Source organism: Primulina eburnea, chromosome 13, assembly GCF_022965805.1.
Source record: "Primulina eburnea isolate SZY01 chromosome 13, ASM2296580v1, whole genome shotgun sequence".
NCBI lineage: Eukaryota > Viridiplantae > Streptophyta > Magnoliopsida > Lamiales > Gesneriaceae > Primulina > Primulina eburnea.
The window spans coordinates 19,837,563-19,849,055 of NC_133113.1; the positions used below are offsets into that span (position 1 = coordinate 19,837,563).

Below are 11,493 nucleotides of genomic sequence, written 5' to 3' on the forward strand. Positions count from 1 at the left end.
AATTGATTTTGTCTCAATGACGATTAAGAACATGATTAGCGTCCGGGTCCCCACAACTCAAGGAGTTGAACTTATAATTTAAATATTAAATTCAAATGTTGAATTTATAATTGATTTAGTTTATTAAACTCAAAAGTTGGGTTTATTAAATATTAAATTTCGGAGATTATAAAATTCAAGGAGTTGAATTTATAATTTTAATAATAAATTCAAATGTTGAATTTATTATGAATTTAATTTATTAAACTCAAAAGTTGAGTTTATTAAATATTAAATTAAATATGATGGGAGATATGTTTAATGGGCTTGTAGGAGTACAAGTCCAACATATTAAATTATTAAAGTTCTTAATGGACTTTAATATAATTAATTAAACGTGTCCATTTAATTAACAAAGCCCATTGGATTTAATTAAGAAACCTAAATCCATAATTATGGAAATTAGGTCAAATACTCTTGTTTTTAATATATAAATAAAAAGGTGGTAGCCTCCCAGTCTCCCAATTTTTGTGACTCACGAGAATTGCTTAAAAATTCCTCCAAAATTTTGGCCAACTTTTCAGAAAAGGAGATTTGAGTCTCTCTCAAATTTTAAATCTCCAACGTAAAAACTTCTCCCAATTTTCTAGTGCAAATTGGAAGAGGAACAATCTTTCCAGTCGTGGACCGGATTAGGAGATCGAAGAAAGTTCGTAGGGATTTACAACATGAGCTACGTCCGCTAATACCGGAGTAGTTTAATGAATTTATACAGCTCTTCAACCTTCAATATCTGCAATAGTGATGTACTTAATATATTGCTTTCCTTAAATTCCTGTATACATATGCGTGCCTGACAATGTTTGCAATCAATGAGGTGGAATAATGCATTGATTTTTTTTACATGTATCAAGTGCCTATATATACAATTGTATATATATGCTAATGGTTGACATACCTCTGCAGGGGAAGATGCCAAGTTCTATTAAAAAAAAATGGAGGCTAAAATCAGAGATCTTTCCTAACTCTGAACTCACGAAACTGTTGTACAAAGATCTATCTGGAGAAGAAAAGATTGCAGCACATGACTTCTTTCTGACCCTGGAAGCCTGTAATACAGTGGAAACAACGACACATCTTTAGGCATTATATGAAATTTGACACTAACAGATGGATTAATTTTCCACAAGCTCAATCGTTCCTTAACATACTAAAAAAGCGAAATGTCCATCAAGAAACGTACTTCAAAGTTTAACAGAAGAGGCACTTGAGTTTCCTTCAGTTTTGCAGCTATAGAAAGACAAGCGACAGCAGCCAGTTGACTGATCCATGGGTTAACCAGTCATGACAGTGAACCCGTAATGGGCAATCACCTTCAACATCCATTCAACAACCTCATTTTTTTCCGTATCCAAAAACCCATCAGACTTAAGCAAGCACAAGATAGAGTAAGTGCATAACAAACTTAAGCCATACAATAAAGCAACAAAATTATGATCCAAACATTCAACTCTAGTAAGACAACTCTGTCATTGTTGCTAGATCATAATTAGAATAGACAAAAATGTATTATTGGAAAAAAAAAAATGCCAAGTTATATGATTCCCAAAAACATTATTAAAGCAACCCGTATATTACAAATTTCTGTCTAGAATCTCCTTGTAGACAACATTTTTTGTTCGAGTGTCATCTGTGTCTCGGATTGCATCCGGTCGAATCAATACTTTTGTAGTTTCCCTCGAAGTGCCTCTGGATAATGCAACATATAATTGTCCATGAGAAAAAATAGGATGAGGCAAGTATACTCCAACATTAGGTATTGTTTGACCTTGAGCTTTGTTAATTGTCATTGCAAAACAAAGCCTGATTGGGAACTGTTTTCTTCGAAACTGAAAATGATATCCTTCATTTTCAGTAGGAGATAATGGAATTCGAGGAATGAATACTTGTTTGCCAGTGTGTTGACCAATAGTGATTTTTGCATAAATAACATTGTTTTCAAATGATCTGCAAACCATTCTAGTCCCATTGCACAAACCATCTGAAGGGTCTAGATTTTGTAGCAACATAACAGTGCAATTAATTTTCAGGACCAAGCGATGAGGAGGCATTCCATTCGGGGTTAATGAATTTAGAAATTCTTGTGGATAAAAATTATGAGAATCATCCATTGCCTCATCGAAGCTTGTAAATACTCGAGATTCTCCAGGAAACATCTGAATTATTTTCTCATTTAGGTGATCCACGTACTCATTCTTTGATGCAAGAATTGCCCGATTAGTGATATAAGTAGCAGAATGACAATTTTTTTCCAATTCTGGAAAAATTTCATCGATCAATTTTTTCTCTGAAGCCTCTTCATCATCATCATCAAATTTTATGAGCATCTCATCAAGAATCTTAACATTACCTTCATTATCAGTAGCTTCAGTTCCATTACCAATACGAAGCAAAAACTCGCAAAAAATGGGATCTGTTTTTGCTCTCATATTCACAGACAAAGTTAGTTGGGTCATTTCCGAGAATAAATAAGATTTCACCAAACTTGCATTGATTGTTTCTTGGATTGTAGCTTTTGGAAGTACAGGCAAAACTTGCATAAAATCCCCACCTAGAACAACCACTTTTCCACCAAGGTGCTTATCAATTCCAGTTATGTCTTGTAGACTTCGATCTACTGCTTCGATTGCTGTTTTTTTTGCCATTGGTGCTTCATCCCAAATAATTAAATGAGTGCGCCGTAACAATTCTGCAAGAGCACTTTGTTTTGCTATTGTGCAGTAACTCTCCTCATGTAAATCAATTGGAATTTTAAAGCGGGAATGAGCCGTTCGTCCACCTGGTAATATTGAAGCTGCAACTCCTGAAGTTGCTGTAGCTAGAGCAATCATTTTATTTTTTCTGACTTCTGCAAGCAGTGCTCTATATAAAAATGTCTTTCCAGTTCCTCCAGGTCCGTTAACAAAAAACAAGCCACCATTTCCCTTGTTTACAGACTCCAGAATTTTTCGAAATGCTTCATGTTGGCCACTATTCAACTTGAACTGTGCCAAATAATCATCTTCTGAGATTTGTATTGACGTTTCTTCTTCTATCTCTCTGAAAATTGGTATATTGCATTGATTCATGTCGAGAGATATTTGTGGGAGATCAAAAGCACCAATGTGTTTTCCCATGCTTTCCAAAATTATTTTTATACTTTGAAGTGTTTTTGAGACTATTAACTCTTTGTTTTGACTAAACTCTTTTTGGTAATCCTCAGACATTGCTTCTAAGTATGAATCCCATAACAATCTCACGTTAACTGGTCCACAATACACTAAAAGTGTTGCAAATAATCTCCGCAAAGCATGTGGCATTTGGAAGGTAACAGCTTCATTCAAACATTCAAGAGTACTTTGGTCAGATTCAAGTAATCCCCTTTTTTGTGCTGATTCTTTGAAAGTAACACAATTATTTCCATTAACTATTAGCAAATCATCAAAAGAAGTGGGTCCTCTTACATGATTTAGTAGAAGTCTCAAATAGTACATTTCTCCTTCGTTGGGATTTGCTGCATTTACGCGACCAATAACTTTTCTTTTCTTCCTTTCGTACCAGCATTTACTTTGGTTATCCCAAACATAATATTCAGGAAACTCTGTATAGAACAATGTTACTGCCTTTGTGCTAACTGAGCAAGTATGGAAAAATTCAGTTAACATTGTTTTCGAGTTGTAATCTTGCCGCAAAACATAATCCAAACTTTGATTTTTCCAAAACGTCACACAATATTTTTTTGGCAAATGTAGTGCTAAATTAATAACAGCCGGAGACATTTCATTTAAGTCAAACTCAAAAATTCTCCACAATGCTTCTTGTGCGGATACCCATCTTGCATCTTGGAAATTTCTTATTTCACCTATAGTACCGGGTTCATTTCCTGACGCAATGTGTACGGCAATTTTGTCATGACCTTTGTAAATATACTTATAAAGATATTTAATTACAGTCAAGCCTGAACAAATTTCAACATTTATGTGGCAATCATATCTCAAAAGAAGGTAAGGATTGTAGGGAACCACCCATTGATTATTTAATTTAGCTCTTCTTATATCTACTGTCCGGCCATCGTTTCTTCTTCGGTAAATAGCATAGCCATCTTCACCTTGAACGGTTTTTTCGCAAAACTTTCGTGGATAATGACTCTTACATTGTCCGGCAATCATGCAAGAGTTTGTTCTATTCAAATATCCACAAGGTCCATGCATCATATGCTGCGTTACAAGGTCAAATAACCTTGGATTTTTATCTTTGTTAGGTAATTCAGCCGAAACATAATCATCGAATTGATCAGCACTGTTTATCTTATATGATTTCTTCAAGATTATCAACATGTGGATATAGGGCAAACCTCTTTTTTGGAATTCAACTACGTAAACATAAGCAGCAACCATTCCAAACATTGCTTTATGAATTATTTCTTTTTCAAGTCTTGGACCTTTGATCGAAAAACTCTAGCTGTCAAATCGGGCCGATCTTGAGGTTGTTGACTGCCCATTAAGTTATCTGTAATTTCTTTCCACTTTGGATTACAAGTCATTGTTATAAAGAGATCCGGTTTTCCAAACCTTCTTACCAATGCCATTGCATCTAAATATCTTTTTCGCATGTCTCTTGGACCTCCAATGAACGATGCAGGAAGAACAATTCTCTTTCCAATTTCACTTCCTCTTGTTTCTCCACAATTGACACTATCCACAATGCCTTGATAATACTCAGATCTCAATTCAGCTTGATTGTTTCTGCAATAATCCAAGCGTGTTGTTTCAAGTTTGATGTACATATCAACTGCATATTGTTGCAACAATCTTCTCGCATATAAAAGAACGGATGGATTCTGATTTCTTATCTGAAATTTGTAACAATAGTACTCTCGGCAAGAAACCATCCTGTTGTTATTGCTTCTAACAGCTGTAAAGATAATAAACATGCTTTTAAAAATCTGTGTATAAGAAATATATGAGCATGGAACAATATCAAATTTAGAAAACCACAATTAAAATTCAAATACATAGTTGAACTAAGATTCCCTTCAAATAATTTTTAAGTAACTCAATAGTGACCGTAAAATTTCTTCAATAAACATCTAAAACAAATACAATGAAATTTTTTGTATGGGAAATATGAGAAAAATACCTCTCTGTTCCGTTTCAATAATAGATTCCACGGAGGAAAAATTTGTTGGATTCACAATTTCATGATGTGACTGGAGAACAATACTTGCATCCTTAAATTTCGGAATGTTCTGGTGCCATCCATTTTCTCCATTTGGAAAAAGAAGTGGATATTGCAGGGGATCATAGCAACCAAAATAATGCTTTATTATGTGTTTATGTCCATCAGTCCCATGAAGTATTATGTCCCTATCATATGGAATGTCAGGATTATTTCCCTCTACCCAAATAGCAGCAACTTGATCAGCTGTAGGATGGTTGTAGCAACGCTGATCTACTCCAGCATTCTTGCATATTTGAAGTGTTACGTCTTTAATAGAAGGAAAATCATTTATTCGTTGCAATAATTCTGCGTATGGATTTTTTTTCATTACATCGATCAATAGCTTCATAGTATCTTCACAAATATCACCATTGTCGAATACACCCATCCTATTAGTCAATTCGTTGCAGCTATCCCAAAAATACAGTTGGAAATGAGATGGTTTTCCTTCACGAGGACTTAAAGGTGGGAGTGTATGGAATACTTGTCCTAAAAATCTAAATGTGTAGTTTCCACGTCTCGAAGAAGCAAGATTAGTATCCATTTTAACTCCAAAAGACGTGAATGAAAATATACTGTTATATACTCTGATTCTTTTGCGAAAATCCTCTGATTTTTGAGATTGTGCGTCGGTAAATAGTAAAAATAATTCATGTGGAATTGTAGTGGCTGCTAATCTGATTTTTCCATTATCACAGCAGAACGTGGGGCTCTCAAATTCAAATTTTTTAGCCCCGCAGTGATGACACAAGAGCATTGAATTTATTTCACGTAATCCTATTGTTCCTACATGTCATGGGCAAGGGAAAAATATAATTATATGATAATTCCATAAAACATAAGAATGTATAAATAAATTTGGTAGTGGATTCATCAGGGCATGAATGATAAACAATTATTTCTTGTACCTTGATGTTTAATAGCTGCGAGTAACGTGACATTATCTTTCTCTTTTCTTTTTTTTTTTGGGCTCTAATGCATTCTCTGAATGTTTGTCCACCGACTTGTCTTTGTCTGAAGCATTTTCTGGAAATAAGTCTTTAAATATTATAGTCAGCTGCATGAATTTAAAAAACGATGTAACGGGAAAATTTACTACATGTTATACGTATCATAAAAAAATACCTTGAGACACTTGTTTTTTTTGCACGTCATCGGCAAGCATAGAGCTATTATCATCATATAATACCCTATTCATATAATAAATAAAGGAAAATAAATTTTATGGTAGATATATATTATAGTATAATTAATAGTCGAAATTAAGAGGTAGAAGATAGATTTTCGTCTCATTTCAAACTTGCACATCGAAAATGGAACGACATTGAAATCTAATTACGAGCGTAATTTTTTTTCCCTTAAATAATTTTGACAAGATAAAGTACAATTTAACGATATAACAATTTATCACAATGGGGAAAACAATGATGAAATGAAGTTTGGAATACCTGCTTGACTTGTAACCTCTTTCTTTCCTTTTCTTTCTTGGTTCAGAAGTGTTCTCAGTCCTTATTATGCCTTTTGCGGCACTTGTTGCACATGGATTTAATATTAATACAGTTGACGATATCAAGTATAAAACACGAGGATACTAATATTTTTATGCAATCGGTGAGGCTCATAATAGCATATAAAGAAAAAAATTATACCTTGGTAGTTTATTTCTGATGGCATATTAGCGATAGATTTAGAGCTATTACTTTCGAATAACAACCTGTTGATAAAAATAAAAATAATTTTGGAATATTATATCGTATGACAAAAAAAATAAAAAAACTAAATACGCCTTGAGAAAAATGTTAAATGTAAACCTTTTGGATGAGGTAAGCGAAGGTGTTCGGCCCATGTTGAAATTTTCTGTGGATGGGCAAATTGGGATTAATTGATGAGAAAATTGGAGTTGCCTAATTAATTGAAATAAATCAGTTATATGTAGGAGGAAATAAAATACTACTTATCAACATTCAAATCAATCTACATATATAAACTGGAACACTGGAATAGATCAATGTTGAAAAAAACACAGTTGTTTAAATCACGTTTATGAGCCGAACAAAATCGAGAAAATTAGTAGATTTCATGTTTTACATTATAAAAAAAATTCACTAATCGGTATTTCTTCAATCCTAATGGTCACCCCACTGCGCAATTAATTAATTAATAGTAGTGCTCCCACACAAGAAAGCTATAATTGGTCATCCTAATGTCAATATAGTGAAATTAATCAAACAATGCCAAAAAATCACTAAGACGTATTTCTTCAACTCTAATGGTACCACTGCTCAATAAATACTCATTCACACTTTTAATTAGGAGATTAATTTATTAATAGTAATGTAGCCACACAAGGAAGCTGTACTTGGGCATCCTAATGTCAATATAAGAGGCTTTTGCTTGAAGTGAAATTAATCAAACAATGCTTGGACAGCCTAATTTCTGTTGTTTGAAGCATAAAAAAAATAAAAATTAACCCAGACATCATGGAACGTACCGGGTATCACCAAGTTTCCACCACGGACGGAGAGTAGTCGGTATGGTTTAGGAGAGACAGTTTCGATTTGGGTTTACGGTTGGAAGAGAGTCGATATCATAGTTTAGATATTAAATAATTAACTGTATTTGATTGGAAACAGAAACAGATTGTGAGAGGTGAAATGAAATAGTGTAGGAGTTTCGAGAGGGGGAAAGGAAAAGGGAAAGTGGGGGTGGGATGGAAGAACCGTATGGGAATCGTTGTTTTGAATTAAAATAATGAGGGTGAAAGTGTAAATTCACAATAAGAGGGGAAAAATTAAGAGTGATTTAAGGGTGAAAGTGTAAATTCACAATTATTGATGTAAATACTCATTCACACTTTTAAATAGGAGATAGATTATGTTTCAAATTTTGATTTATATCTAATATCTGCTTCATGCTTTAGATTGATTATATGATTGCATGTTCGTTGATTTATATTCTCACCGGAATTATCCGGCTGTTGTCGCGTTTGTATTTGTGCATGACAACAGTTGGGACAGGATCAGGGTCGAGGAGATGACGAGAGATCAGGATTAGAGTGGAGACCACGGACTTTGATGTTGCTGTAAATAGGGTTTGAACTCTTGATAGCTAGTTGTCGAACTTTAGTTTGTATTGAGTGTATGCTATACAGGACTTGTACCTTATGTTATACTGATATGTATAATAGTATGATTTCCATTATGTTCCGCATTTTAAAAAAAAAAATTAGACCCTGTTTATTATAATCCATTAAATTATCCCAATGACGATTATGAACTTGATTAGCGTCCGAGTCCCCACAGACTGTAAAAGCGTTTGTAACTAAGAGTTTAAGTTTTGGCAGTGTTAAGTCCAGTGGGTCAGTACAAGTCTTGAATTTGATCAAAGTCTTTTAGTGGATATCCTATCTTCGTGATAAAAGGGGTGACGTAGGAGTTATTCAAGTCTCCGAACATCCAGAAACAATTGTGTTCTTTTACTTTAGTTATTATATTTCAGTTAGATATTCTATCTTTCAGTCAGTTCATATTCCGCAACTGTTTTCTTCAGTATAACTGATTGTCATTGACTGACGTGATACCTAGAGTCAGTTTGTAACAGAACTGAATCCAAATCTTCGAAGAGAATATAAAATTCGTGAAGTATTTATTCAACCCCCCTTCTAAACACTTTTCATCCATCTAACCGATCCTTTCAAGTGGTATCAGAGCAGTTGTATCTCGTCTCAGAATATATTACTCAAACTGTTCAGTATGTCTTCTTTTAACAAGATCCCAATGTTTTCCAGAGTGAACTTTGACGACTGGAAAATAAGAATGCAGGCTCACTTAGCTGCACAAGATGATGATATTTGGTACGTCATAACTGACGGACCCATGAAGATTGTGAAAGCCAACACAGTTGTTGCCATTAATGATGGGCACCTCATCGTATAGAAAAGCCTAGAGAAGAATGGACGATAGAGGATAAAAGAAAAGCCAATTTGGATAATGTGGCAAAGGACATACTATACAAGAAGCTGGATAAAGTAACCTTCAGAAAAATCAAAATGTGCAAGACAGCCAAAGAGATTTGGGAGAAGTTGATCCAGCTTTGTGAAGGGAACAAACAAACCAAAGAAAACAAACTTTTTGTTGTTGTTCAGAAGTTTGGCACTATCAAAATGATAGTTGGTGAAACGATGCATGAATATGATGAAAGAACCAACTGCATCATCAATGAATTAAATGTACTTAGAAAAGTGTACACAAACAAAGAAGTTGCATTGAAGGTAATCAGAGGTCTTCCCAAGGAGTGGGACGTGAAGACCATATGAATGAGGGAATCCAAGGATCTGAACAAAGTTGAGCTTCATGATCTATTTGCTGATTTGAAAGCTTACGAGTTTGAGCTGCAAACTCGAGAAGGAGAATCTTCTACTCCAGCAGTCACGACTTCCTTAGCTGCTGTTAAAACAGAACCAACTGGTTTAGTTGAAAAAGCTGCCGATCAACTTAGCAATGATGCCATGTCATTGTTCATCAAAAAGTTCGGAAGATTTATGAGGAAAAATCAGGGAAATTTTTAGAATAAATATCAAAGAAGCAATCCCAAGGAAGAATCAAACGCTTGCTACAACTGTGGCAAACTAGGTCACTTCATTGCTGACTGTACCAAACCAAAGAAAGACAGTCAAGGCTCAACTGAAAGAAGAAAGAAACCATATGAGCACAAAAAGAGATCCAAGGATGATAAGAAGTTCTCTAGGAAGAAGCATGAAGTGCTCTTGGCTAAAGAAAGAAAATCAAAATGGGTAAAAACTGACAGCGAGGGGTCAGAACCAAAAACTTCATGCACTTCCAGTGACAGTGAAGAGGAAGTGAAATGTTTGATGGCTGGTGATACAGAACTGGAGTCCAGCAGTCAACGGGTATTTGACTTTAACTCAACTGATTTTACCAGAGAAGAACTTATTTCAACTCTCCATGATATGGTTAGTGAGTATCATAAGCTTGCCTTATCATTTGGAAAGGCTAAAGCAAAGCAAACTGATCCTATAGACAATAAGACTAAAACTGATGAATCAGTTGATATGTTGAGTCTGAAAAAGGAGATTTCTGAACTCAATACTGAAAGAATCAAGGATCAATTAATGATTCAAAAGTTAATGCTTGAAAATTCAAAGCAAACTGAGCTTATTCAGGCTTGGAACAAATCATCTGTTGCATTGACTGATATACAGAACTCACAGAAATCACTTACTGATAAAACTGGTTTAGGGTTCAGTAACCAAGATGAAATGTCTCCCAAAGATACTCGACCAAAACTGAATATGAATAAAGCGAAATACATTCACTTTGTCAAATCAGTTATGGTACAAGAACAAGCAGAGCCAAGTAAACTGGTTGAACAGCCAACTGAAATTATGAACAAGGGCAAAAGATGTGGTATTGGTTATAGCCCAAAAGTGGTAACTGATTTACGCAGTCAGCCACCAAAAAGCTTTAGCAAAAATTATTCAAATGGCTACTCCAATTACTATAACAGGAAGCCAGTTCAGAAAAGATATTGGCTGAACAATCAGTGGAAAAAGGACAAATCACATGTTGTATCTTCTGCACACTATACACCAAGCACACACAGATCAGGAAAGACCATCTGGAATACAGCAACTGGACGGTCAGTTAGACTGATCCAAGTCTGGATTCCTAAAGGACTAATCAATTTTGGACCCAAATAGAAAAGGGTACCAGAATCTTATCTTGTGTGTGATTGCAGGTAATAGGTACAAGCATTGAATCAATATGGTACTTGGATAGTGGATGCTGACGACACATGACAGGAGAGTCAAACTTGTTATCTCAACTGGTTAAGTATACTGGACCAAACATCTGTTTTGGAGATAATTCGAAAGGTAAAACTGTGGGTGAGGGTAAGCTTATCCATGGTAACTTTATCGTTAATGATGTTTTATTAGTTGAGAATCTCATGTATAATCTGATTAGCATCAGTCAATTATGCGATAGTGGATTCTCAGTTCAGTTTGACAAACATTCTTGTTCAGTCAAATGCTCAACTAATGAGGTCATCCTAACTGGAAAACGGTGTAGAAATACATACAAAGTTAGTTGGAATGATCAACCTTATGCACCAGTATGTTTAGTTGCTTCAAAATTTTCTCAAAACAGGTTGTGGCATAAGAGGTTAAACCACCTGAATTTCAAATCTATTGCATATCTGAGTAACCACAATCTTGTCACTGGTTTGCCCAAAATG

The 11,493-nt window shown here is 34.7% G+C and overlaps 2 protein-coding genes across 5 annotated transcripts; both read right to left on the minus strand.

Annotated features, from left to right (window-relative positions):
* Positions 1-1,547: 1,547 nt before the first annotated feature.
* Positions 1,548-7,888, minus strand: LOC140810200 (uncharacterized). 4 transcript variants are annotated; one of them, XM_073168070.1, is made up of 7 exons: positions 7,730-7,888; positions 7,050-7,142; positions 6,687-6,952; positions 6,364-6,428; positions 6,147-6,276; positions 5,158-6,024; positions 1,548-4,932 (listed from the first exon to the last, which is right to left on the minus strand). In XM_073168070.1, exon 7 carries the CDS (start codon positions 4,422-4,424, stop codon positions 1,614-1,616), a length of 2,811 nt encoding a protein of 936 aa, XP_073024171.1. In that variant the 5' UTR covers positions 4,425-4,932; positions 5,158-6,024; positions 6,147-6,276; positions 6,364-6,428; positions 6,687-6,952; positions 7,050-7,142; positions 7,730-7,888; the 3' UTR covers positions 1,548-1,613. The 4 variants fall into 4 exon arrangements, with proteins under 4 accessions (XP_073024171.1, XP_073024172.1, XP_073024169.1 ...); XM_073168071.1 differs by lacking the exon at positions 7,730-7,888 and having other exon boundaries at positions 6,147-6,264; positions 7,050-7,244; XM_073168068.1 differs by lacking the exon at positions 7,730-7,888 and having other exon boundaries at positions 7,050-7,244.
* On the minus strand, positions 4,436-5,782 carry LOC140810341 (uncharacterized). The gene is made up of 2 exons (XM_073168216.1): positions 5,158-5,782; positions 4,436-4,932 (listed from the first exon to the last, which is right to left on the minus strand). The coding sequence occupies exons 1-2, from the start codon at positions 5,780-5,782 to the stop codon at positions 4,436-4,438; spliced, it is 1,122 nt and encodes a 373-aa protein (XP_073024317.1).
* Positions 7,889-11,493: the final 3,605 nt, after the last annotated feature.